Source organism: Typopeltis vanoorti, chromosome 3, assembly GCF_054136105.1.
Source record: "Typopeltis vanoorti isolate ZY-2024b chromosome 3, IOZ_Tvanoo_1.0, whole genome shotgun sequence".
NCBI lineage: Eukaryota > Metazoa > Arthropoda > Arachnida > Uropygi > Thelyphonidae > Typopeltis > Typopeltis vanoorti.
In genome coordinates this window covers 161,037,385-161,063,727 of record NC_143551.1, presented here as the reverse complement: position 1 = coordinate 161,063,727, position 26,343 = coordinate 161,037,385, and the positions used below count along the sequence as shown (strand labels likewise).

General features: G+C 36.0%; 1 protein-coding gene across 5 annotated transcripts in view; it reads left to right on the top strand.

Moving 5' to 3' along the window:
• Positions 1-26,343, top strand: part of LOC150108709 (endoplasmic reticulum transmembrane helix translocase) — a 647,746-nt gene that overhangs the window by 563,705 nt on the left and 57,698 nt on the right. For all 5 annotated transcript variants that reach the window (XR_016548145.1, XR_016548143.1, XR_016548146.1 and 2 more), the window contains exons 22-23: positions 3,418-3,560; positions 4,665-4,776. Coding sequence is in view for 1 of the 5 variants with exons in the window: in XM_090390936.1 (XP_090247062.1) it covers positions 3,418-3,560; positions 4,665-4,776 (255 nt within the window). In the remaining 4 variants the exon portion in view is untranslated. The remainder of the gene's footprint in view (positions 1-3,417; positions 3,561-4,664; positions 4,777-26,343) is intronic.

Sequence of the window (26,343 nt, the reverse complement as noted above, 5' to 3'; positions counted from 1 at the left end):
TAAAGTAATTACTCAGTGTGCTTAAGGGTCAAAGCTGTATAACTGAGACGAGACCTCCACATAGCCTTTAAAGGAATGCAGAGAACCGACCAGGACTTCTGACCTAATGTCCAATCCTCACCTTCTCGTGGTGCACCCTGTTGGGTATCTACCTGGATACCGAACGAAAGAGGATCGGCTAGTAATTTGGGATTTAGCTGACCAAATTGTATTCTTATTGGCTTAAACCAATATACAAAATTATAGTACATGAAAAAATTTCATGCCAGCTGAGGCGTCGCCTGGTTAAACAAGGCCCTCATTGTTTTCGCCAGGGCGAACAGTGAAAAGTCAGCTACTGGAACAAATCTGAAAAAAAAAAAAAAAAAAAACCAACTCACCATCACCAGAGTTAAAGATTGGTACTATCACGACATAAGCCTGAATGGCAAAGAAATGTAGCTAGCTGAGGAATTAGATTAGTACCAGATTGACATAATAGGGATGAGTGAAACAAAAAAAGACAAAAACTGGTGAGATCTTTCTGAACAATAAATACAAAATGTTATATTCAGGCAATGACAATCAAGGAAAAGAAGGAGTAGTCATAGTATTCAACACTAAATATGAGGCTGATCTTCTTGAATGGCAGGCAGTCTCAAGTAGAGTGATGTGGTCAAATATCAGAATGGGGAACTGGACAATGAGACTTATTTGTGCCTATGATCCCACAGAAGGTTCTACTAAGATAGAAATGGAGGAATTTTTTGAGGCTTTAGAAAAAGCAACTGACACAATGTAAAAGGAAAAGTTGGTCCTTGTTGGGGATCTAAAAAGCTCAGTAGGAAATGATTGTCAGACATGCAAAAATATTTGGAGAAAAGAGCAAAGCTATTAATAATGGCAAATACCTGTTGGATTTCTGCTCAGGATATGGACTGGTTATTACTAACGCCGTGTTCCAACATAAAAATGTGCACAAATTCACATGGAGAGAAGAGGCAAGGAATAAGAAAAGTCTCATTGACTATGTTATTGTTGATGTTTTTTCCCTTGTGCAGGACACCAGAGTGTACAGAGGATTTGAAATTGTAAGCGATCACTATTTAGTCTTTGAGCAGGATAAAATTGAATTTCATATTGAGAAGAATAACATGTAAGAAAGTTTTAAAGCGAATAAAAGTTGAGCAGCTCTCAGATGTGAACTGTAGACTAAAATACACAAAGCTTATTGAAGAAAAAATGAAAGAGTTTGAGAACAGGAACCAAACCTTGGAGATTCAGTGGCAAGCCTTGAAGAAAACCCTGATTGAATCAGCCAGAGAGGCATGTGATGAGGTTGTGTGCAAGGATAGAAAAATCAGAACTCCCTGGTGGACACAGGAAGTTAAAGAGGCAGTGAAGGAAAAGAAGAAAGCATATCAAAAGTTCCTGGCAAATAAGTCAGCTTTTGCTCTTAGAGAATACCGAGACAAATGTAAGAAAGCACTGTGTAAAACTAGCTAAACAAAAGTCATGGGAGAACTTTGACAAGAACATAGAAAATAAATTTCAAGAAGATGGAAATATATTCTGGAGGTTGTTGAAAAGCTTAGAAATGGAGGAAAGAGTGCTGTAAAAGGAGTTAGAGATGATAAAAGGTGACATGAAAACAGGAGAAAAAGATATCCTTGAAGTATGGAGTAATTACTTCGAAAAATTACTAAATGAAACAGCAGTGATAGCACAGTGGTAAAAAAACACTCAACAGGCATGCAGTCAGGAATACATATTCGTACTTGAAGTAGAAAAAGCCATCAAAGGCTTGAAATGTGGAAAGGCAGCAGGAGTAGATGATATTTGGCCAGAAATGCTGAAGTGTGGTGGTATAAAAGTCTTTCAGTGGCTGCACTGCATAGTTCAGAAAGTCTGGACAGAGGGACGAATTCCTGATGATTGGAATAGAGCTCTAATAGTACCCATATACAAAAAGGGAAATAAAATGAATGTGAGAATTATAGAGGTATTTCCTTACTGAGTGTTCCTAGCAAGATCTATGCAAGTATACTTGCATAGATCTTGCCAGGAACACTCAGAAACGGTTGAGAAGAATTATGGAAGGAAAGCTTTGTGAAGAACAAGCTGGATTCAGGCCAAATAGAGGCTGTTAGGATCAGATCTTCACTTTACGACAAATAGTTGAGAAAGCATGGGAATATAACAAAAGATCTGTATTTAAGTTTTGTCGATTTGGAAAAGGCATATGACAAGATGCTAAGAGAGAAGCTATTCAATACGCTACAGTTACATGGTGTCAATGGGGGCATTATATCAATCAATACTTACTCTGTATTTGAGTTGTAAGCCGGCAGTTAGAATTGAAGGAAGTACAGGAAGATGGTTTAATGTTAAATCATTTCTATATAGATCACATTATGAAGGAAGGTGGTATTAAACATGATATCAGAATTGGAGATGTTAATGTCAGCTCTTTGCTTTATGCGGATGATGTTATACTTCTAAATAAATCTGCTACAAGTTTGCAAGATTCCCTCACTAAATTGAATAACTGTTCCAATAGATATGGTATGAAGGTCAGCATTAAAAAGACAAAGATAATGAAAATAGGTAGAATTTTTGATAATGTGAACTGTGTTGTGAATGGGGAACCTGTGGAACAAGCTAAACATTTCTGCTACTTAGGCACGATTTTTTCTGAAGATGGTAAATTAAATATGGAATCAACAAAGCTAGTATGGTAGGAAGTCAGTTGAATAAATTCACATGGAATAAAAGAGAAATTAGTTGGAACTCTAAATTGGCTGTACAAAGGAGTGTTCAAACCAGTTTTAACTTATGGATCTTAGAGCTGGGTCAGAAGTAAAACACTTGACCAAAGACTAGATTCGCAGATATGAGAGTCCTGAGAAAGATTAGAGGCATGAACAGATGGCATCAATGACAATATCATATTAAAAATGAGGAAATTAGGATAGAACTTGACATTGTCAGCATCCAGGAATGCGTTAGCAGAGCTAATCTTGGGTGGGGAAAGAATGGGTGAGGAAAGATTAGCAAAACAAGTGTTCTCTGCCAGGTTGGGAGGAAAACGTCCCAGAGGAAGACCAAGATATAAGTGGATTGATACGGTACAATGTGCCTTAGACGATAGAAATAGATCTGATAATGATAATATTGGAGTCTTGACAAGTAGCAGACTGATTTGGAGGAAAATTGTAGATAGGAAGTTAGTAATGATGTAAATTTTTCATGTAGTACTGTCATATCCTGTACACCTTTTGAGGGTACATGTCAGGTACATTTCCCTCTGGGAGGTATAATTCATTGATTTTGAGAATTTCTGATGTCTAAACTTTATAACATACATGTTGAATTAATACTCTAACATGTACTCTTTATAAGAATGAATAATATAAAAAAATTTTTGTATGTTTACAGCCACTGAAGACTTTATCAAAAGAGAGGCCTCTGCCTAATATTTTTAATTTATATACAGTCTTAACAGTTTTACTGCAGTTTGCTATTCACTTTTCATGTCTAGTATATCTAGTCAAAGAAGCCAAGTATAGATCTCCTCCAAGGTATGTATAAATTTTATGTATACATTTTTTCTTCTGGTTTTCAGTGTTTTAGATCTTTAGTATAAAATATTATTTTGTTTGTTAGTGATAATTACATTGTTTACAATCTTTGAAAACTTAAGCTTTATGTATAATATATGCATATACATATTCTCATATTTCTATAGATTTGTTAGTATGTGTATTATCCATGAGAAAAAAAATTGTCTTTAAGAAAAAATCTGTACATCTGACCTAGTTGGCTAAGTCAGTATCTTCTCTGCTTTCAACTGGTAGTCTGTAGATTCAAATCACACTGAAAGACTGGATAAACAGAACTATACCAGCACACTGCCACCTCCAAATTTCATAGTGGGGGTTATGTACTCTACTAAGATACTTATTGGGCATTTGCCACACCTGTCCATCTGCTTGGTAGAGAATGTAGTGCGATTTGTTGCTCCATACAAATTGCACAGTTTTCCACTTCCATGTCCCACTGTACATGCTCTTTGAAACACTGAAGAGGATGCTGCATATTGGTTTTGGGTAATGTGGGGCTCTCATATTGTGGTCCTACCATGGAAATCCATGTTGTGAGCCTTAGTTCTGAATGTTTTGTGCAGATCCATGTTTTCCATTCGATGCTGGGAACTCCACATTCAATGTGTCAAATGGATGGTGTTTTTTTTTTTTTTTTACAATTATCCTTTGCATATTTTTTTTTTTTACATATTATCTTTCAAATGGATTTGAAAGATAACAACCCACTTGTGATCCTTTTTTTTTTTTTTCCAATTATAATACCATTCAGACCTTTAGTACCATATCCTGTAGTTTATTAATATTCATAGGAAATAGTTGTCTATATATTGAGTGTACCTCATGTTTATCTACCCTGAAAGTTGTTACTGAAATATTGGATTCACTTATTATTATTATTATTATTATTATTATTATTATTAAAGAAAAGAGTGTAATAAGTTTTGTTATTGGATTTTTACTGATGTACTTCTCATTTACCCATTCTGTTTGTTATTTTAATATCCATAAATATATCCCATTTAATTTTTAATTATTGGAATTTCAGAATGTATTTGTTTCATACTTTTTTTTTTTAAATAGGGCTGAAAAATTTGCAAATTTAGAAGCAGAATTTAAGCCTTCATTGTTAAATAGTACAGTGTATATAATATCTATGGCACTTCAGGTGTCCACATTTGCAATCAACTACAGAGTGAGTACTAATATTTAACTGTATTTTACTTGACTGAATGAAATATTAAAGTAAAACCATAGTGTGATTTATTGTACCCATTCATGAAATAATGTAAGCTTCAGTGACTATAAGCTATCAGAATGTTTATTTTTGTCCTCTTGTTTTCTTCTTTTCTTGCCCAGTTTGTTTTTAACTTGTAAACACCATTATGACAAACTTTTTTTTGCTGTCACAAACTATTAAAAAATCCCACTCAAAGTCCATTAAAAGCAATTTACAATAGCAAACTCTTCTTTGCAATATTTATGGGTTTGCTGTAATGAATGTCAGCTGTATTTTGGTAATACTTTATCTGCCAGACTGCAAAGACAATCTGGCAGATAAAGTATTGAAAGTAAGTGATAGTAGCCTGTGTAGCTCAGTGGATGTGGCGTTTGCCACATACACTGAGCTACCATGATGCTTGACCGCACGAAGGAAGACTTCTTGGTTTTGAATCTAGTCGGTGACTAGAAGAAATTTTTCTAAGCCTTTTTTCGACTGGTTTCCGAGTGAGTCGATCTCTGGCATGGGCAAGCGGGTTTATCGTCCCGGAAACTCGAGAAAATCGACCATAGAACCCACATTATTTCGGACATTAAATATGAGGGTTAGGGACCATGAGATGGCGGCACTTGTTGAGCTGTCTCTCTTCACTGCATGCTGCTTAATTAGTGATTGCCTTAGGTAGCTATCTCTGATTGGGTACCAGGGAAGATTGAACTGCCCACTCAGTCTCCAAAAGTTAGATAGGGCTAATTGGACTCGCCTACTCCCTATATACGGGAATAAACAGGTGTTAGCTTTTTTTTTTTAAGTAAGTGATGTACTGGAATAAACCACAGAGAGAAAAAAAAGTATACTGGGGGTCATGAAATATCAGCATTGAAATCAAACATATACAAAAAAGTAGTTTTCCCTTCCTAAACTGAGCATGCATTATCTTCACGAGTAATTAATAACTAATGCAGTTATAATTATTTTCTGTAATTGTTTAACTTTTTTTTTCTTCTGAAATATTAGCAGTTTGCATTCTGTGACTGCTAAATCAAGCTTTTGCTTTGAAGAAGGTTTAGAGGTGACAGTGGCATATTATTATTATTATTACAGGCAGCTCCAAGGAGTCCTTAGACTCATCGAGGGAGGTCCAACATCATGTCAAGAACAACTATTCAACATTCACACAGTATCTATCATACATCACCTTGAACTCATTTACAGTCATGGCAGCTTATTCCACTCATTTACCACTCTCCAAGTAAAAACCTAGCTCTAACACCCTTGCTAACCACGCTCTTACCAAGCTTCCATGGAGGGCCCCTAGTCCTCCCACTGCCAGTCCTATTCTCAAAAATATCTTCTGAATTAATCTTATAGAAACCCATCAGTAATTTGAATGTCTCAATCATATCACCCCCCCCCCTGCCCCATCAACTAATTTCTGCAGCCCACAAATCTTCAACGTGTTCTCATAAGGTTCATTCCGTAGTCCTGGATCCTCTCCACCTCCTTCCCGAAACCCTGGTGCCCATATCTGAGCAAAGTAGTCTAGATAGGATCTTATCAAGGCTCAATACAAAGTAACAATAACCTGTTTGTCCTCTGCTCGTTAAAGTGTTTTTCAGCAACCAAGTGATTTGGTAAGCTGATTTTGCCACTTTTGCGATGTGTTCCCTAAACTTCAACTCTCTATCCACCAACACTCCCAAATCACTGACCTCGTCAATTTCCTGGAGCACAGTTCCACCAATGTGATATACTGCTGCTAATCTTTTAACCCCAAAATGCAAAACCTTACATTTTTCAACATTAAATTGACATCCATTCTCCTTAGCCTAGAACTCCAATCTATCCGAATTGTCCTGCAAGATTTTGACATCTTCTGCATTCATTATTGCCCTACCCAACTTTGCATCATCAGCAAAAAATGAACCATTCCTCTCAGATCCTTCCCTATATCATTAATGAACAAATTAAACATTAGTGGTCCAAGAACAGAACCCTCTGGCACACCGCTAGTCACGGGCAGTCTTTTCGACTCTACTCCTGAATATACCACTCTCTGATATCCCTCCATCAACCACCCTCCTATCCATCTCACCAACCCTCTATCCATTCTCATATGCTGCAGTTTACTGATTAGAATTCCATGTGGTATCCTATCAAAGGTCTTAGCAAGGTCGAGTAGAATCACTGTAAATAAACCTGTTACCCTTATCCAGTTCAGCCGTCACTGTGTTATAGATCATGAGCAAGTTACTGAGGCATGATCTACCCTTCGCAAAACCATGCTGTCCCCCATACAGTATCCCATTTTCATCTATCCAATCTTGTATTTTCCTCTTGACTATTTTCTCCAAGACCTTGACAACAATTCCTAATATGCTGATTGGCCGGTAATTTTCAACGGCAGTCTTGGAACTTCCTTTATGCAGTGGAAATATTTTCCTCTCTTTCCTTTCCCTCGGGACTAACCCAGACCAGAGACTCAAATTAAACAAAATGGTCAAAGGCATTGACAATTCTTTAGCTGCTTCTTGTACAACGAGCTGGTATACCATCCAATCCCGCAGATGAATTGACATTGAGGTTTTGTAATAGACTATTCACCTCCACTTCATTCACCACAATTTCTGTATAAGCTTCCATTTCTGCAATTTCACCACCTGGATGATATACTCTTGCAAAGTGTTCACTCAGTAATTCTACTATATCAACTTATTCGGTTACCTCCCTACCATCGGCATTCTTTAAAATCAATCTACCGTATACGTTTTTTCTTTTACTTGCAACATATCGAAAAAACTGTTTGGGATTCTCTTTAGTCTGCATGGCTAATGTTCTTTCATAATCCGCTTTTGCTTTTCTTAACACACTTGTTACCCTTCTGCCCTGGGCTTTATACCATTCATGTTCCTGCAAGTCACCTTTCTTCTTAAATTCTCTCCACGGTTGTTTCTTTTTTTCCAGCTCAAGTTTAATGGTGTTATTCATCCATTTAACCCCTACTTGATTTATTATTCGGACTCTAGGTATATAGTCAGCCGTTGCCTCCTGCAAACACTTCTTAACTGCCTCCCATGCACTATCATCATCCAGCCCTTGCAGTTTTACATGCCATGGCACTGAACCAATCAAACTCCTAAGCTTGTCATACTTACCAGCCTGATAATTCCACATGTACCCTGTCTTAATTGTAAATTCCACACCTTTAGCAACCTCCCAAGTCAACACCCCATGATCACTCTCACCAATTGGTGGCAATGTGGTCATATTCGTTACTGCCAAATCCTCAGATGCAGTTACTAGGTTAAACATTCTCTGACCCCTAGTATTTTCCATTATATGCTGTTGCAGATAGGTATCCCTTAATAACTGCATAAAATCCAATTCCTTCCTCCCATGTGTCCTCTCCTCCCTCCAATCAATGTTACCATAGTTGAAATCTCCCATAATAATTACCCTCCTTCTACTCATTTCTTCTATTTGCTTATGCATACTATCTCCACCATCTTTTCCATCACGTGGTCTATAGCAGCACCCCATTGTATATTTTGTTCTGCTAGCCTCAATCTCACACCAAATGGCTTCAAATGTGCTCATTTCCCTATCCTGCAATTCAACTTCTATTCTCCTTGACTTCAGCTCATCAACTATCATCAATAATACTCCTCCCTCCATTATATTCTCCCCAGATTAGCAAATCCCCGAAGCTAATATATGTTTGTTTGATGGCAGTCAAATTGCTAACAAAAATATAAAATATTTGAATTATACAGTAATCTACCATTTATCTGACCTTAGCAAAAATGACCCTTCAATTAACTGACCATTACATATCAGCTGACTTCTCTGAAGCACCATGTAATAGTACAATGTGGTTTTGAAGTTATGCACTGCATAACTACAAAACTTATGTACCATTGTACATAATGAACAGTGTGTTGCAGCACATTCTGGCATGACGTGAGTAATGTGTAAGTCAGTGAGTATCCATGAATTTTGATTTTGCATGTGAGTAAGTGTTTGTCTTTTCATTATCATCATAAGTCTAAATTTTGCTAATTTTTATTTTAAAGATTTAATTTGGGCCAGTGGAGAAAAAAAATCGCCAAAGAAAAGCAGTCTCTTTGGAAATGAAAATTGCAATTTTAGATCGCTTAGCAAAAGGAGAGGGATCTACGGCAATTGGTAAACATTTTACTTTAGGCAAATCTACTGTAAGAGCAATTAAAAAGAATGAAGTCGCAATAAGAAAATCTGTCATTTCTGGCACAAAACTAAGTGCCAAATTATCATCGTACTTAAGAGGTGCTTTATTAGAAAAAAACAAAACGAGCTCTTGTAATTTAGATTGAGGAATTAACTCGAAGAAGAATTCCTATAAGTGGTTATTTAATTTAAACAAAAAAACTCTTCAGTTTATGAACAGATGAAGCAGTTGGAGCCATCTATTTCCACTTCACAGGCTGATAAAAAATTTTCTTCTAGCGAAGGATGGCTAACTGGGTTTTTAAATAGGAATGCACTTCATAACATGAAGATTACAGGAAGATGGTGGATATTGTCCCGATCAAGTATTTAATGCTGACAAAACAGGATTGTTTTGGAAGAAAATGTCTGGTCAAACTTCCATCACAAAGTCTGAGAAAAAAGCAATTGGGTTTAAAGCAAGCAAAGATCAATTAACGTTACTTTGCAGCAATGCATTAGGGGATTGAATGTTGAAACCTCTCCTAGTAAATCGATCTCTAAGACCACGTGCTCTAAAAGGCAAAGATCTAAAACAGCTGCCGGTACATTAGATGGCTAATACAAAGGCCTGGGTAACAACTGCTGTATTTACTGAATGGTTCAATAATTGCTTTATACCAGAAGTGGAAACATATATGAAGCAAAAAGCTCTCAATTTTAAAGTTTTATTAATTGTTTACAATGCACCATGTCATCCGCATTTAGAACATCCAAATGTGCAGGTAGTGTTGTACTTCCCAATACAACAATACAAGCATTATTCAGCCATTAGAGCAAGGCATAATTTCCTTTAAAAAATATTACGTTAAGCACACTTTTCAATTTACATTGGAAGAACTAGAAAATGAATCATTAACAGTAAATGACATTTGGAAAAAATTTTCTATTTTGGACTGTTTAAATCATGCTGCATCTGTTATTGCTGAAATAAGACCACAAACTTTAAATGCCTGCTGGAAAGCAGCTTGGCCTGGTTGTGTTGCAAACAGTGCAACCATTCAAACATCTACATTATCAGCTGAAATCATTACTTTGGTACATGAAATTGGTGGAGAAGGTTTTGATACATTTAGCCAGAATGATATAGACGAATTGCTTGTGGATAATGCCTTAAGTGACGATGATATTATTGGATATCGATTATCTTTAGATATCGTTGAAGATCCAGAAAACCATAGTGAAGCGGAAGAAAAACCTGTTCCCCTCACTGTCTTGAACTGGGCAATAAATTGGAAAATCACTTTCTTGTTAATGACAAATTCTGAACTAGTCTTTAAATTCCAACGTGAGCTGAAGAACCGTATGTCTGGATATCACAAGCTGTATAAAAAATTAGTAAAATCATCATCGCAAAGTTTAATCACTGATTACATTTTCAGAAGAAAAAAATCAGCACAGAACGAGGGTGATGATAATTCTGTTTGTGAAGAACCATTGCTTTTACCATACAGATCTGATGTGCAGACTATCTCTTCTAGTGATGAAAGTGATTTTTCACCAGTTCGCAAACTTTGCCAGATATTGTCTAATAGCAATGATAATTCTGATGAAAAAATGTAAAAAAAAAATGTTAATTTTCAATAAAATTAAATGAATAAAGCTTTAAAACAAACTTAGGCATTCTTATTTTCCTGAATTTTTATAAACTTTTTTATGTGATTTTAGGTTTATTTTAATTTATTGCTTCAGTTTTATGCAGTTTTAGAAAATTATGGAACGTATCCCTAATTTTTCAACATAAGTTAGGTCTTTTTTGTGCAATTTTTTATATGCGGTTTTCTGTGGAACATATCTACTGCATAAAAAGAGACTCAACTGTATATCAATTTCGATAATATTTCAAGATATTTCAATTGAAATATCTTGAAATACATGTGCATTTCTTTAAATGCACATGTAAGTTCTTTTTAACACTATGTAAAATCTGCCTTTAAAAATTAGGAATGCCATTATTAGTAAAGGAAAAAACAAATGCTAGTCATGATAAACTGTATTTTCTGTAAGAAGCAAATTAAATGAATTTTGTTTTGTAATGTGACATAATTAGAAATACAAATTCAAAGATTAATAAAAAAAAATAAATAAAAAAAGGGAAATTTTAATAAGGAAGTTCTCAACTGAAGCTATTTTTATTATCCATATTGAAACATGCAGAGAAAGATCCACTCAAAAGAAACAGTTTAAATATATATTTGAATTGAGAATTTTTGCAGTCAAGAAGGTCTTAACGTCTAAAAAGGCTGTTTGAACTCACCTTCTGAATAATCATGTTTTCTTGATTACAACCAGTCTTTTTATATTACTCACCTAAATTTAGCAGCATTTGATATTCATTATCTTTAATTCCTTGTAATTAATGAAAATTAAAACTTGAAAGTTTTAATTTTCATCTTTAAATTACCAGAGATTAAAAAACACCCTTTTCTCTGAGTGAATCTTCATAGCAAGGTAAAACTGATATTTGTGACTGTTAATTTCTCTTCATGAAAGTTTAAAAGAATTTCTGAGGGAAGAAAAACTGATGTTTTTTATGTTTTTACTGTTGTCTATGTAATTTTCATAAATCATTGGTAAAAGCAACAGTCTTTTTAAAACACTTTCTTTTGGTTGCTAAGCTTGTGAGAAAGTTAACGGTAAAAGTCTCAAGAGGCAGTAGAGGCTGTAATAATAGTTAGTATTACCCCTAAAAGAATAATTGTGTGAAGTTCAAATCTTGAGCAATGTACTTGACCTCTTTTCACTGTAAATATGAAAACTTATCTCTCTAACATTCCTAAACCAAACTACTCACTGCTTTAACTAGGCACTTAAAGAATGTGTGACTTCCTGGTTTCTTACCATCTGGAACCTCATCTTCTGCAAGACAGTTTAGGTTCACTAAAAATAAGTTACGGAACTCTAGATATTCATATTATCTTAAGATGATTTTGGTGGTGGATAGATACTAATCTACCAGTAAAGTCTGCAACAACAGTTCCAGCTCTTTGTACTCTGAATGAGCTATCCATTTTATGTAACTTACATCCATGAAAGGTAGTCAACCTATATTACATTGGTACTGCATGTGGGCACCTTGTTAGGACATTATTTCATTTCAGTTAAAGCTTGAATTGTTTCTACCGCTATCTGCTTGGGTGCTCTGAGGATGCTAGTTGTAAATGAAGAGAAATTTTAGTAAATTTAATTCTTTTTTTTCTCTGCTGTTGTTTATAACATGAAGCACTGCTATTAATTAGAGAATTTGCAGAAATCTTGTAATAGGCATTCTGTATAAATCTACTAAATCTAATGTACTACTTTCACTGTTTTTCTTTGATTTTTGCTATTACAGGAATATGGTGGTATAGTTCTTTTTTCATCTCCTGATTGGTTTTCATTTCTGTCCATGTTGTTTTATTTATTTTTCCTGAAACCCTTATGGTCTATAGTGTGCACATTTCTGAAAAAAGCCGTTTTTGATTTAGAATTATTTTCTTTTAATTTCTAGCTATTAGGAATTTCCCTGGAGTTTTAACTTGGTTGATTAGCATAGTTTCTAATGTTAGACTTAGCAAAAAATTGTTTAAAATGATCCAAATTTCAGAAGTGTTTTTTATTCTCACCACTCAGATTCTCTCTTTAATCTCTCGTTTTTAATAGAATGGGTACATGTGTTTTTGAAAGTTCTTTTATTATGCTATATATCGGACTCCAGCGGTGTTGGTGAATAAGCTACTTTAAATTTGTATTCTCCAATTTACCGTTATTGCGAGTGTTTTTCCAACGAAATTAACCAGCAAACGGAAACCCAACAGCAGTTACCGAACAGCGAAATACTTCAGTACAAACTGAAGTATTACGCTTTTCAGTTACCGTATGCAACAAAGAAGGCGGCATCAAAAGCCAACGGCAAACGTGTCCTGCCAGCTCAGTGCCTTCGACCGCCACTGACATACCTACTACGTGCTGCAGCTGCAAAACTGGTGTCACAGACAGAAAAAAAGGGCATATTCTGCAAGTTCTGTTGCCACTGGTTGCACACTTCCTGCGCGGAAATTGACGAAGGTGTGCAAAAGCTACTTATCGAACTTTACCAGCCGTTCTGTTTGCTGTGCAAAAGCTACTTATCGAACTTTACCAGCCGTTCTGTTCGCTGTGCAAAAGCTACTTATCGAACTTTACCAGCCGTTCTGTTCGCTGTGCAAAAGCTACTTATTGAACTTTACCAGCCGTTCTGTTCGCTGTGCCTCCCTTCGGTAAAACAACTACTGAACATAGGTAAACATGTTGAACACCTCAAACAGCACATCAATGCTTTAAATAAAACTTTTACCTCCAAAATACGGGCAGTCGAAACTAAGCTAGAACAAATTGAAAACCAGCGCAACGCAAGCTCCACTCCGTCAGCAAAAGAACTTTGCAATCTAATCGCAGCAACAGTAAACGACTTGATGGAGGCTAAATAAAAAAAAACTCAGCACCATCATTTTGAATTTCCCAACAGAAAACGGAAAATCATTACAAGAGGACATCAACAAACTCGCTGAAGAATGCTACATCGATCCTAAGAATATCGTCAGGTGCTACCGTTTCGGGCCTATAAATAAAAGGAAGGACGGTACGAACATCCCGTGCCTAGTAAAAGTGACTTGCGACACGCCGGCAACCTCATCAAAAATAATGACAGCGATCAACAACAAGATCAAAGACATCTGTCCCCATTTGTGCATACATGCACACCAGACCTATCATTTGCACAAAGGGAACAAAGACAACTCGAAGAAAAACATCAAAACAGTGACAACAACTGGACCATCGACAGACAAGATACACTGGTGAAAAAACCAAGTGATGCCACTAGCAGCCACCAAGGAGACCAGCATACAGGTACCGCATAGGAAATGTGCAAGACCTGTGTGGTCCAACATACGACACACAAAACCCTACACATCCACTTCACCAACATCCTTGGCCTAAACTCCAACATGCATAGGGTCCACTACCACCTACAGTCAACCAAACCCAACCTACTGTTCCTGGCAGAAACACAAATCTCACCTCCTCTCAACACCACTTATCTCAACCTTCCAAACTACTCACTCTTCAACAACTTTCATTCCAAGGGTAGTGTCTGCACATACATCCGCTCTGACATATCTTGCCAGAGAGCACCCAACCTAGAATCACCCAACTTTGACCTCCTTTGGTTGAAAATATCCCTTTCCCACTCAGTCCAATTCATCTGCTGTCTCTATCGCTCCCTCAACACAACCAACCACTCTGAGCTCTTTAATTTCCTCTCCCTAAAAATCAACTTTCTCCAATTCCACTTTCCCAACAGTGAAATCATCCTCCTAGGAGATTTAATGTCCACAACCCCAGCTGACATTTCTCCTCCAGCTGTACAGATCTTGCAGGCAGAGATGCCGAAACATTTGCCATCACTAACAACCCTACACAACTTGTCCAGATGCCAACCAGAATACCAGATAACCCAAACCACCCCCCAAACACCCTAATCTCTTCCTCGCCAATGACTCCTCCAAATACACAGTGAAAGTAGTGAGCCCCCCCGAGCAATTCTGACCACAACCTAGTTCTCATCTTCTCCCCCATGCAACAACGTTTACACAGACACTCCCACACAAGAGTAGTTTGGCACTATAACAGTGCCAAGTGGGACAGAGCCTCTGCAACTTTTATGCCGCATTCCTATGGTTGGACTATTGCTTCCGGCCTTCCAACCCAAACATATATACACCGAGCTTATTACCAAAGTAATCCTCACCGGCATGAATACACACATTCCACACAGCACCTTGAACTGCCATTCCCTAATGAAACCCTGGTTCTCCAAAAGATGTGCCAAGACTGTAGAGATGAAACACCAGACATACCACAACTGGCTGAAATCAAGAACCCCCATCCTCCTTCAAAGCTTACACCGAAGCCCATAATAAATGCAAAAAAACAATCAACACTTTCAAAACAGAGTTCGAAAGAGCAAAAAGCAGGAAATTAGCAGCTTGTCCAAACGGCAGCCGAGCCTTTTGGTCTCTCGCCAAAGCAATTGGCCGTAATTTCTGCCCAACACTATTCCCACCCCTATCACGCCCCGATGACTCTATTGCATCATCACTCACAGAAAAAGCCAATCTTCTGGCCTCATACTTTGCTATAAAGTGCATGCAAAACTGACAATGGTAAATGTCCCCCAACCATTCCAGACATCCAACATACAATGCCCTGTATCCTTTTGCCAGTATGAGATCAGAAAAATACTCCTTAAATTAGACACAAAAAAAGTCTTCTCGTCCTAATGGCATTCTCCCAATTGTTCTGAAAGTTTGTACTTCAGAACTGACCCCTATCCTATGTCACTTATATATACAATCTCTTACTCCACTGGAATCTATCCCACAAACTGGAAATTGGCCTATATTCAGCCCATCTCCAAGAAGGGTGACAAGTCACTGCCATCCAATTACTGTCCTATCTCACTTACCTCAGTTCTGTCGAAGATAGTAAAAAAAAAATCAATTCCCAACTCCTACACCATCTTGAAGACACTCACCAAATAAAGGACCACCAGTATGGATTCCGCCACTGCCAATCAACAGGAAATCTACTCACATACATCACCCATCTCTGGATGAAGGCTATGGAGAGGTTTGGCGAATATCAAGTGGTTGCACTAGATATCTCCAAAGAGTTCAGTACCGGGTCTAGCACAAAGGCCTACTAGGCAACCTACCATCTTTCAATCTGACCCAGAGCTTCTGTAGATGGATTGCCAGTTTTCTGTCTGGACGCACATTCTGTGTGATGGTGGATTGCTCCCTATCCTCTCACCACTCAATTAATGTTGGGGTCCCACAAGGTTCTGTCCTCTCACCAACCCTCTTCCTGCTATATATCAATGACCTATTACAGTTGACCTCCAACCCAATACACAGTTTTGCAGACTACAGCACCCTGCGCTCTTTGCTTTCATTTGATAAGCCTTACCCTACACAACTCACCTCAACCTCCAGAACATCAACCACTGCGACTCTCAACTCTGATCTCCAAGCCATCCTCCAGTGGGGTTCAGATAACCTCATAAATTTCAATGCGAATAAAACCCAGCCTGTACTATTTCCCATTAAAAAAAAAAAAAAAAAAAACATTTTTTCCCAATATCCTTTTTGACGATACCCAAATTTCCAGACAGTTTGAGATCTCACACATCAAACCTCTCCTGGCATAAACACATCTCAAACATTGCATCCTCAGCCTCAAAAAAACTAGGATTCCTCTTTCGCTCAAGACTTTACTTCAACCCTGAACAGCTATTAACATTATACAAGTTACAAATCCGCCCAACTATTGAATACTGCTCTGACATATGGGGTGGGGTCCCTAAAAAGCTCTCTCAAAATGCTCGACTCAATACAGAGGAGAGCAATTAGACTTATAAATGATCCATCCTTTACCAACTCCTCCCCCCCCTCTTTCACACAGACATATGGTCTCTGCAGTATGTATATTCTACAAATATTTCCATGGGAAATGCTCATCGGAAATATCATCAATAATTTCTCTGCTCAGTACTGAACTCATTGGAACACGTAGAGCTGCTGCACAACATCCCTTCACAGTTCACCTAGAGACAAACAGTTTCTAGATGAACTATCTAGGTGAAGTTTCTTTTCTTCTTCCTTCATCCCTGCAACTGCTGCACTGTGGAACAGTCTCCCACCTGCTCTGTTTCCCAAGGAATACAATTTAAAGTCATTCAAATCAAATGTAAACAAATTCCTCCTTTCCCAACCCACCACCTATACATGGTACTAATGTACTATAGGGCTCAACATAAAAACATATATATATATATATATATATATATATACTAATTTTGTATTATAATCGATAGTAACTGTTTGTGGTTTATTAGTAAATCAGGTATGCATTGAATAGCAAGTTTCTCTTTTATCATCATCTTTTGATGCTGTAGATTGATTATTTCAAAAGTAAACCATTTATTATTAGGTGTCTTTTTTCAGTATCTGTGGCATGGTCTGCCACCCTGGAATGACTAGAATACCGAAAATATGTCCTTCATCTACACTAGAGTCGTTCCGGGGTGGCAGACCATAGATATAGATGACCGAATCCTATAGGGGGAACCTCCCTCCCGTACAGAAACTGATTTAAATCAGAGAGAGAGACTATTCCTGGAATGTGCCACAGCACCAAATTTCCCAAACTTAAATAAATTTGGCTGCAGCGTGTCCATCACCACACCTATAAAGGGTGCAAATTAGTCTTGTAGCAGTGTGCCTTTTACAAACAGTGTGTGTTTGCTTTCCCACTAATGTACCTGTGTGTATGTGCTCAACATATTTCTTAGTGCTTATAAAGATGTCTTGGTGACCGAGACAAAATATTAGCTTATTAATCTAATAAATTAAATAAATTTAGTTAGTTATTGACGTTAGATATTGTTTTACCACTAAACAACATGATTCATCCCCTCTGATGGTTAAATAGACCTGATAGCTGCAGACCATGCTTAATAAAAAGGTATCGATAAGATTCTTTGGCACCAAATTCCATAGTTCTAGCAGAGCAGACTTTAGCTCACCAACTGAATGAGGCAGTGGCTACTGACATGAATCATGCCTGATGTCAGTAGCCACTCCAATCTTGATTTAAAACTTGATTTAAATCCAATCAAGTATGTAGGGTGCAGTAAGAGCACCCTACATACTTGATCGGATTTAAATCTGGTGATCATTCTAACCAATGCAGTTATTGGATACTCCACCACCATTTGAGCTGTATGGGTAATGGCATTGTCATGCATGCATGAAGGTACTGCATTCCTCATTCCCTTCCAGATCAAAGGCCTAGAATCCATTTGAAGGCCAAAATGCAACTCATCACAGAACAGAACTGTACTCAATTTCTCAGTGCTCCAAGTCACATGTTCATGGCACCAATTTTGACAAGTTCTGTGGTGATTTGTGATTAATAGGATACAAATCACTGGGTCTTCTTCACATAGTTATTTATTATTTATTCAAGTATACTAATTCAAGTCCACTTGAATTAATCCTTCTTAACATAGTCTGGTTAGAAATGTTTTCACCTGTGGCTGCAGCAAACTCAAGAGACAGTTGGTGGTGGGACATTGTACGGTTCTCTGTCGCTGTAAGAGCCAGATAATGGTCTGTTCTATTGATGTAGCCCTCAGATGACCTTCGTCAGCCGTTTCTTGTAATGATTCCTGTCTCCTGAAATTCCTGCATCCATATTATGGAGATGACAGGCCATGATACATTAAGTTAACATGTCATTTTCACCTGCAACTGACTGGCTAGTCATCCAACAGATGACTAGAACAGAAAATGTAGTTTAGATGACTCAAATAGTCATCTAAACTATGATGACTTGCCATCTTTGAAGGTACAGGTGATGTGCGTGCATGTGGTGATTGTTGGATTTTCTATTGGATCATCATCATGCATATCAAGGATTTAGGCCTAGCATGGCCTGTTCCGGCCTTAGAAGTCATCTTGAATTGTTTAAGAGGACGTCCTGGTTTTCTTTTTCCTAATGGCTTGTACTTTAAGGCTTGTTTTGATAATCTTTCTGTTTTCATTCTTTGAACGTGTTCCATCCATTTATGTTTATATTTTTTAATTTTTTCTATTATTGGTTCCTGGTTTAATTCTTTCATAAGTTTCTATTGGATTGATCTGTTAATTTTGTTGAGCAGTATATATGCCACATATTGATATGGAAATCTATTTAAAATGGCATTTTATAGGAATTTGAATTTTCTTTTGTATATAAAATCAGAGTATACAATTATTTTATTAAAGTAGCAATAATTGTGATGTTTTTTATTGTAAAAAAATTGTACTTTTGATGATTTTAGGAGAGATAACAGAAAATGTATCCCACAGTTTAACATTTGCATTCACCACTGGTTTATAAAATCATCACAACTTGAGTGAACTGATAATTAGAAATACACATGCAATTTTTTCTTTCTGAGGAGAATAACTTTTTGTTTATTTTATTTATTTTTTAGAAAAACATCTAGGGTTGTAGAAAATTATGGTCATGCTAGCAAATAATGTATAAAGTGCACTGTTGATATTGCCAGGAATGGGGAATTATTGATTTTTATTATTGGTTTTTATAATGCATATTTTCATATGCAAATACATAATGTTTATGACTTTGAACAAGATAACATTATGCATTTGCATAATGTTATTTATTGATCAATCTCAAATACTAATTTGTAAATTTAGTATTTGAGTATATTAGTATTAGTATTAATCCTTTATCCAGGTTTGTTTGTGTGAAGTATCTTCACAACTAGGTTACTTGTATATATAGAAACAAATGACTTCGCATTAATTCCCTTAGTATTCCATAATGCTAAGCACATCCATTCACGTATGTATAATGCTATGCATTATGGGAAGGGCAACTACTCAGACTGGTTTCGACCTTTATTGATGTCTCATCAGTGGAAGCCAGACCCCAGAAGAGATACCAAGTTGCAGTAATGCAGAAATCTTATTGAAATGTTATACAAGTAGTGAGAAGATGTAACACTTTATTATTAAAATACTCTGGATTAGAGCTAGTTGCTGACACTTTTTTTAGTTGGTTATAAAATAAAGATGTCAAGAAATTATAATCCTTTATCCAAGTGTATGCAAACAAAGTTATCTGAAGTGATTTGCCTCTATATATATACAAGTAGCCTACTCATCGAGTTGCTTCAACTTTGTTTTCATACATGAATAAAGGATTAAACAAGAATATATTTTAGGAGAGATAACAGAAAATGTATCCCACAGTTTAACATTTGCATTTGCCACCAGTTTACAAAATCATCACAACTTGAGTGAACTGATAATTAGAAATACACATGCAATTTTTCTTCCTAAGTAGAATAACTTTTTATTTATTTTTGTTTATTTATTTTTTAGTAAAACATCTAATCTTGGTATCTTTAATTTATTTTATAGCTAAAAAACTTGTGCATGCATGACACAGCTTAGTATGGATTAACATCATCCACAAAAAACACTAATACTAAACTTAACTGATTTGGTATGACTGATCTTTTTGCATTGAAAAAAGTATAATACTGGTGTTTAAATATAAAAGAATTAGATATATCCGAAATGACTTAGAATAATGTTTCAGGACTTGATTTCCTTAATTAACATTAGAACTGCATTCTTTATAGAAAAACTTTTTTTTTTTCACTTCATTGTCAAATAAATTATAATGGATAAGAAATTGTATGAGGTGCTTAAGGGTCAAAGCTGTATAACTGAGAGGAGACCTCCACATAGCCTTTAAAGGAATGCAGAGAACCGACCAGGGCTTCTGACCTAATGTCCAATCCTCACCTTCTCGTGGTGCACCCTGTTGGGTATCTACTTGGATACTGAACGAACGAGGATGGGCTGGCAATTTGGGATTTAGCCGACCAAATTGTATTTGGTTAAACCAAAATAAAAAATGATGGTACAACATGACAAAATTTCATGCCGGCTGGGGCGTCGCCCAGTTAAAAAAAGGTCCCTGTTGTTTTCGCCAAGGAACCAGGGCGAACAGCGAAAAGTCAGCTACTGGAACAAATCTGAAAACAAACCTCAACTCAACATCACCAGATTCAAAGATCGGTACTATCAACATAAGAAGCCTGAATGGCAAAGAAATGGAGCTAGCTGAGGAATTAGATAAGTACCAGATCGACATAATAGGGGTGACTGAAACAAAAAAGACAAAAACTGGTGAGATCTTTCTGAGCAATAAATACAAAATATTATATTCAGGTAATGACAATCAAGGAAAAGAAGGAGTAGCTATAGTATTCAACACAAAATAAGAGGCTAATCTTCTTCAATGGCAGGCAATCTCAAGTAGAGTAATGTGGGCAAATATGAGAATGGGGAACTGGACAATGAGACTTATTTGTGCCTATGGTCCCACAGAAGGTTCTACTAAGGCAGAAGTGGAGGAATATTTTGAGGCTTTAGAAAAAGCAACTGACACAATGAAAAAGGAAAAGTTGGTCCTTGTTGGGGATCTAAATAGCAGAGTAGGAAATGATTGTGAGACATACAAAAATATTTTGGGAAAATTTGGAGAAAAGAGCAAAGCTATTAATAATGGCAAATGCCTGTTGGATTTCTGCTCAGGATATGGACTGGTTATTACTAACACCATGTTCCAACATAAAAATGTGCACAAATTTACATGGAGAGAAGAGGATAGGAATAAGAAAGTCTCATTGACTATGTTATTGTTGATGTTTTCTCCCTTGTGCAGGACACCAGAGTGTACAGAGGATTTGAAATTGTAAGGGATCACTATTTAGTCTTGAGCAGGATAAAATTGAATTTCATATTGAAAAGAATAACATTTAAGTAAGTTTTAAAGCGAATAAAAGTTGAGCCGCTCTCAGATGTGAACTGTAGACTAAAATACACAAAGATTATTGAAGGAAAATTGAAAGAGTTAGAGAACAGGAATCAAACCTTGGAGATTCAGTGGCAAACTCTGAAGAAAACATTGATTGATTCTGCCAGAGAGGCATGTGGTGAGGTTGTCTGCAAGGATAAAAAAAATCAGAACTCATTGGTGGACACAGGAAGTTAAAGAGGCAGTGAAGGAAAAGAAGAAAGCACATCAAAAGTCCTGTCAAATAAGTCAGCTTGTGCTCTTAGAGAATACAGAGACAAACGTAAGAAAGCTAAACAGTGTGTAAAATTAGCTAAACAAAAGTCATGGGAGGACTTTGACAAGAATATAGAAAATAAATATCAAGAAGGTGGCAAAATATTCTGGAGGTTGTTGAAGAAGCTTAGGAATGGAGGAAAGAGTGCTGTAAAAGGAATTAGAGATGATAAAGGTGACATGAAAATGGGAGAAAAAGATATCCTTGAAGTATGGAGTAATTACTTTAAAAACTGCTAAATGAAACAAGCAGTGATGACAACATAGTGGTAAAAAAACACTGACCAGGCATGCAGTCAGGAATACGTATCCATACTTGAAGTAGAAAAAGCCATCAAAGGCTTGAAATGTGGCAAGGCAGCAGGGGTAGATGATATTCGACCAGAAATGCCGAAGTATGGTGGTATAAGAGTCTTACAGTGGCTGCACTGCATAGTTCAGAAAGCCTGGACAGAGGGACGAATTCCCGATGATTGGAGTAGAGCTCTCATAGTACCCATATATAAAAAGGGAAATAAAACTGAATGTGAGAATTACAGAGGTATTTCCCTACTGAGTGTTCCTGGCAAGATCTATGCAAGTATACTTGAGAAACGGTTGAGAAGAATTGTGGAAGAAAAGCTTGGTGAAGAACAAGCTGGTTTCAGGCCAAATAGAGGCTGTCGGGATAAGATCTTCACTTTACAACAAATAGTCGAGAAAGCATGGGAATATAACCAAGATCTGTATTTAAGTTTTGTCGATTTGGAAAAGGCATATGACAAGGTGCCAAGAGAGAAGCTATTGAATACGTTGCAGTTATATGGTGTCGATGGGGCATTATATCAAGCAGTACTTAGTCTTTATTTGAGTTGTAAGTCAGCAGTTAGAATTGAAGGAAGTACAGGAAGATGGTTTAATGTTAAATCTGGTGTGAGAGAAGGATGTACATTATCACCTCTGTTATTCATTATCTATATGGATCACATTATGAAAGAAACTGGTATTAAACATGATATCAGAATTGGAGATGTTAATGTCAGCTCTTTGCTTTATGCGGATGATGTTATACTTCTAAATAAATCTGCTACAAGTTTGCAAGATTCCCTCACTAAATTGAATAACTGTTCCAATAGATATGGTATGGTATGAAGGTCAGCATTAAAAAGACAAAGATAATGAAAATAGGTAGAATTGTTGAAAATGTCAACTGTGTTGTGAATGGAGAACCTGTGGAAGAAGTGAAACATTTCAGCTACTTAGGCACGATTTTTACTGAAGATGGTAAATTAAATAAAGAAATAGACAACAGAATCAGCAAAGCTGGTTTGGTGGGAAGTTAATTGAATAAATTCATATGGAATAAAAGAGAAATTAGTCGAACACTAAATTAGCTGTATAGAAGACAGTTTTCAAACCAGTTTTAACTTATGGATCTGAGAGCTGGGTCAGAAGTAAAACACTTGACCAAAGACTAGAGACCGCAGATATGCGAGTCCTGAGAAAGATTATAGGCGTGCACAGATGGCATCAATGGCAATATCATATTAAAAAGGAGGATATTAGGAAAGAACTTGACATTGTCAACATCCAGGAATGCGTTAGCAGAGCTAATCTCAGGTGGTATGGTCACTTAAACAGAATGCGTGAAGAAAGATTAGGAAAAACAAGTGTTCTCTGCCAAGTTGGCAGCAAAACGACCCAGACAAAGACCAAGATGTAGGTGGATTGATATGATACAAAGTGCCTTAGACGATAGAAATATCAGATCTGATAATGTTGGAGTCTTGACAACTAACAGGCTGATTTGGAGGAAAATTGTGGATAGGAAATTAGTAATGATGTAATTTTTTTCATGTAGTGCTATCATACCCTGTACACCCCCTTGAGGGTACATGGCAGGAATTTGATGATATTGAAGAAATTGTATTCTTATTTTAATCCTATATCCAAGCATAAACAGAGTTTGCACAAGCATCTTTGTATCTTCACAACTTTTGACTTTGTCTTTTAGGATTAAAACAAGAATATAATTTCTTGTCTATTATTATTATTATGTGTTTAGTAAATAACACGGGATGATACTTTTCTCATAAATAATTCTATTGCTGATTTCCATAAAAGATTAGTTTCTAGAGACTGGTCTTCTGGCTAATATTCTCTTTACTCACTGCTTAAATTTTAACACTGAGTATCTCTCAGTTTGAATATTTGCAGGTATATATGTCGAAAGAATTTTCTTTTTAATCTTTGCGAATATTTTACCAACAAATTCCTAATACAAGGTTATCCCCAAAATCATTACGCTTCCTCCTTGCATTCTCTATTTCAAATGTTTTTCTCCCCTTCTCTGTAATGGGAGAAATCTCATTATCTCATTATGGTTAACTTGCTTTCTGACCTGATGTCATACCACTTATGAATCAGATTCACCAGGATAGATAAGTTTCTTCATATCTTAACATTTTCATTTTGAAAAATTTACATCACAGAAATGGAAATACAGTAAAACCCCGTTTTTACGTTCCCACAATTTACGTTTTCCTGCCATATACATCATTTTCCATTGGTCCCGTCATAAGGCCTATTCTTACGGTATATTGTTTTCACGCTATTAACAACTTGATGTGGATGTTATTTCCCGTGATTTGCGTTTTTTTCTCCGGTGGCAATACTGATTTTCGAATCGATTTCTGCAGAAATATGCGCATTTCTGTTCCCAGATGGCGTTGCTTTCAGCTGTAAGTTTCGTTTCCGCCATCATGGTGACTTGCACGCTTGAAGCAGGAATGTTGTGATGAGCAATACTGTGAATTTTCAATCAGAGTATGAATTTATTGCAGAATTTCTGTTACATAATTTAGCATCTGAAAATTGTGGTGGTGGATTATCCATGTTAGTAACATGGAGAAAAAAAAAAGAAAATGTATTTCGGTAGAAGAAAAGATGGCAATTCTGCGACGTGCAGATTGGCATGCCCGAACATGTGTGCATTTAGCAAAAGATCTTGGACCCTCCATGTCCACTTTGAACACGATAGTAGAAAACAGGTCAAGCATTGAACTCGATGCAAAGCAATCTGGCACTATGTCAAAAAAAAAAAAAAACATAAAGCAAAAACAATCAACAATTAAAGATTTTTTTAAATAGATAAATGTAAGTAATTCTGAATTCATTTATTTTCAGTTATTAAATTTTGTAATCAAGTATGTAGACTCGCATACTAGCAGCAAGTCATCTTTTAGCCTTTTTTAAAATGTTTTTTTTTTTACATTTCCTGCTATTTACACTTTTTACTATCAGTCCCCCGAAAAGTGTAAAAAAGGGGTTTTACTGTAATTATAAAAATAAATACAAAAAAAAATTTTTAAAACAAATAACAAATTTCTCCTAACATATTTTTAACTGCTTTAGTACATTTTATTAAAAATTACCTAAAAAATTACATAACCTAAAAAGTTAGTTCTAATTTTGTAATTCCAACTTTTCATCTTTTTTATTTAAATTGTCCTTAATGAATTTTATTTCCTGGGCTATTTGCTCAGATATTGAAAAATTCTCATTAGGATTTAAATTCTTCGTGTTATTTATTTTTTATTTTTGTAAATTTTGCTAAATCATCCAGTTCATCAGAATGCACAGCTGTGGTAGTTAGTGAATTTATACTCTCCAAGAGGTTTTCTTCATTCCCAGCTACATCTAGAGCTTGTCTAATGACATTCGTAAATACTTCCCTTTTAAACTTTAAACTTCATCAATTTCTGAATTGGAAAAATAAAAGCCTTTCCATAAAGTTTAAATTGTTATTAACACACTTAAAAATGTTTCATAAAACTGAAAATCTTTAGGATTTTGCATTGGTGAGTGAATCTTTCAGAGATAGGGGTCCAATTCAAACTTCCTGGAGAAACTTTCAGTGATTTGAAAGTTTCATAATTAGTTACTTTCATGAGTCTAATTGAATACTGATCAAAAGTTTGTCTTTTTAAATACTGAGCATAAGTTTTGTATTTCCTTGGAGTTTGAACTCGGTAACTGAATTATTGCCCATCTGTTCACTTTAATGTTTTTACCAATTGAGCAGATTCTAAAAATGCTTACACATTTTCATTCACATTCCAGAAATTTTCTGAATAATGTGGGGAAGATTTATATAGAGAGAGAAATTTTAATTTTGCAAAGCCAACTGAATCATAGTAGAGTTAGACATTTTGTCTTAAGAATTATTTAAGCAACAACTACAAGTAAAATATTTGCTTATTGATTCTATTTTAGACCAGAAAACTTTTAATTTCTTTTTCCCTGTGGTTTTATATTTATTTATTATTATTTTTTAGTTGAATGTTTAAAACTCTTGTTGACTGCACCATTATAAAGATCTTTTCTTTTGTAATCATCTTTCAGTTACTTATAACATTCAGTTATCAAAATAACAGAGTATTTTTTTCTCAAGATCAGTGTTTGTATCCAGTTCTGAAAATACATAAGCATTCACTAAAATACAATTAATGAGATCTTGACTCCAATTAAACCAAGAAAAATAATTTCTTTATATGTAAACAGCATATAATTATA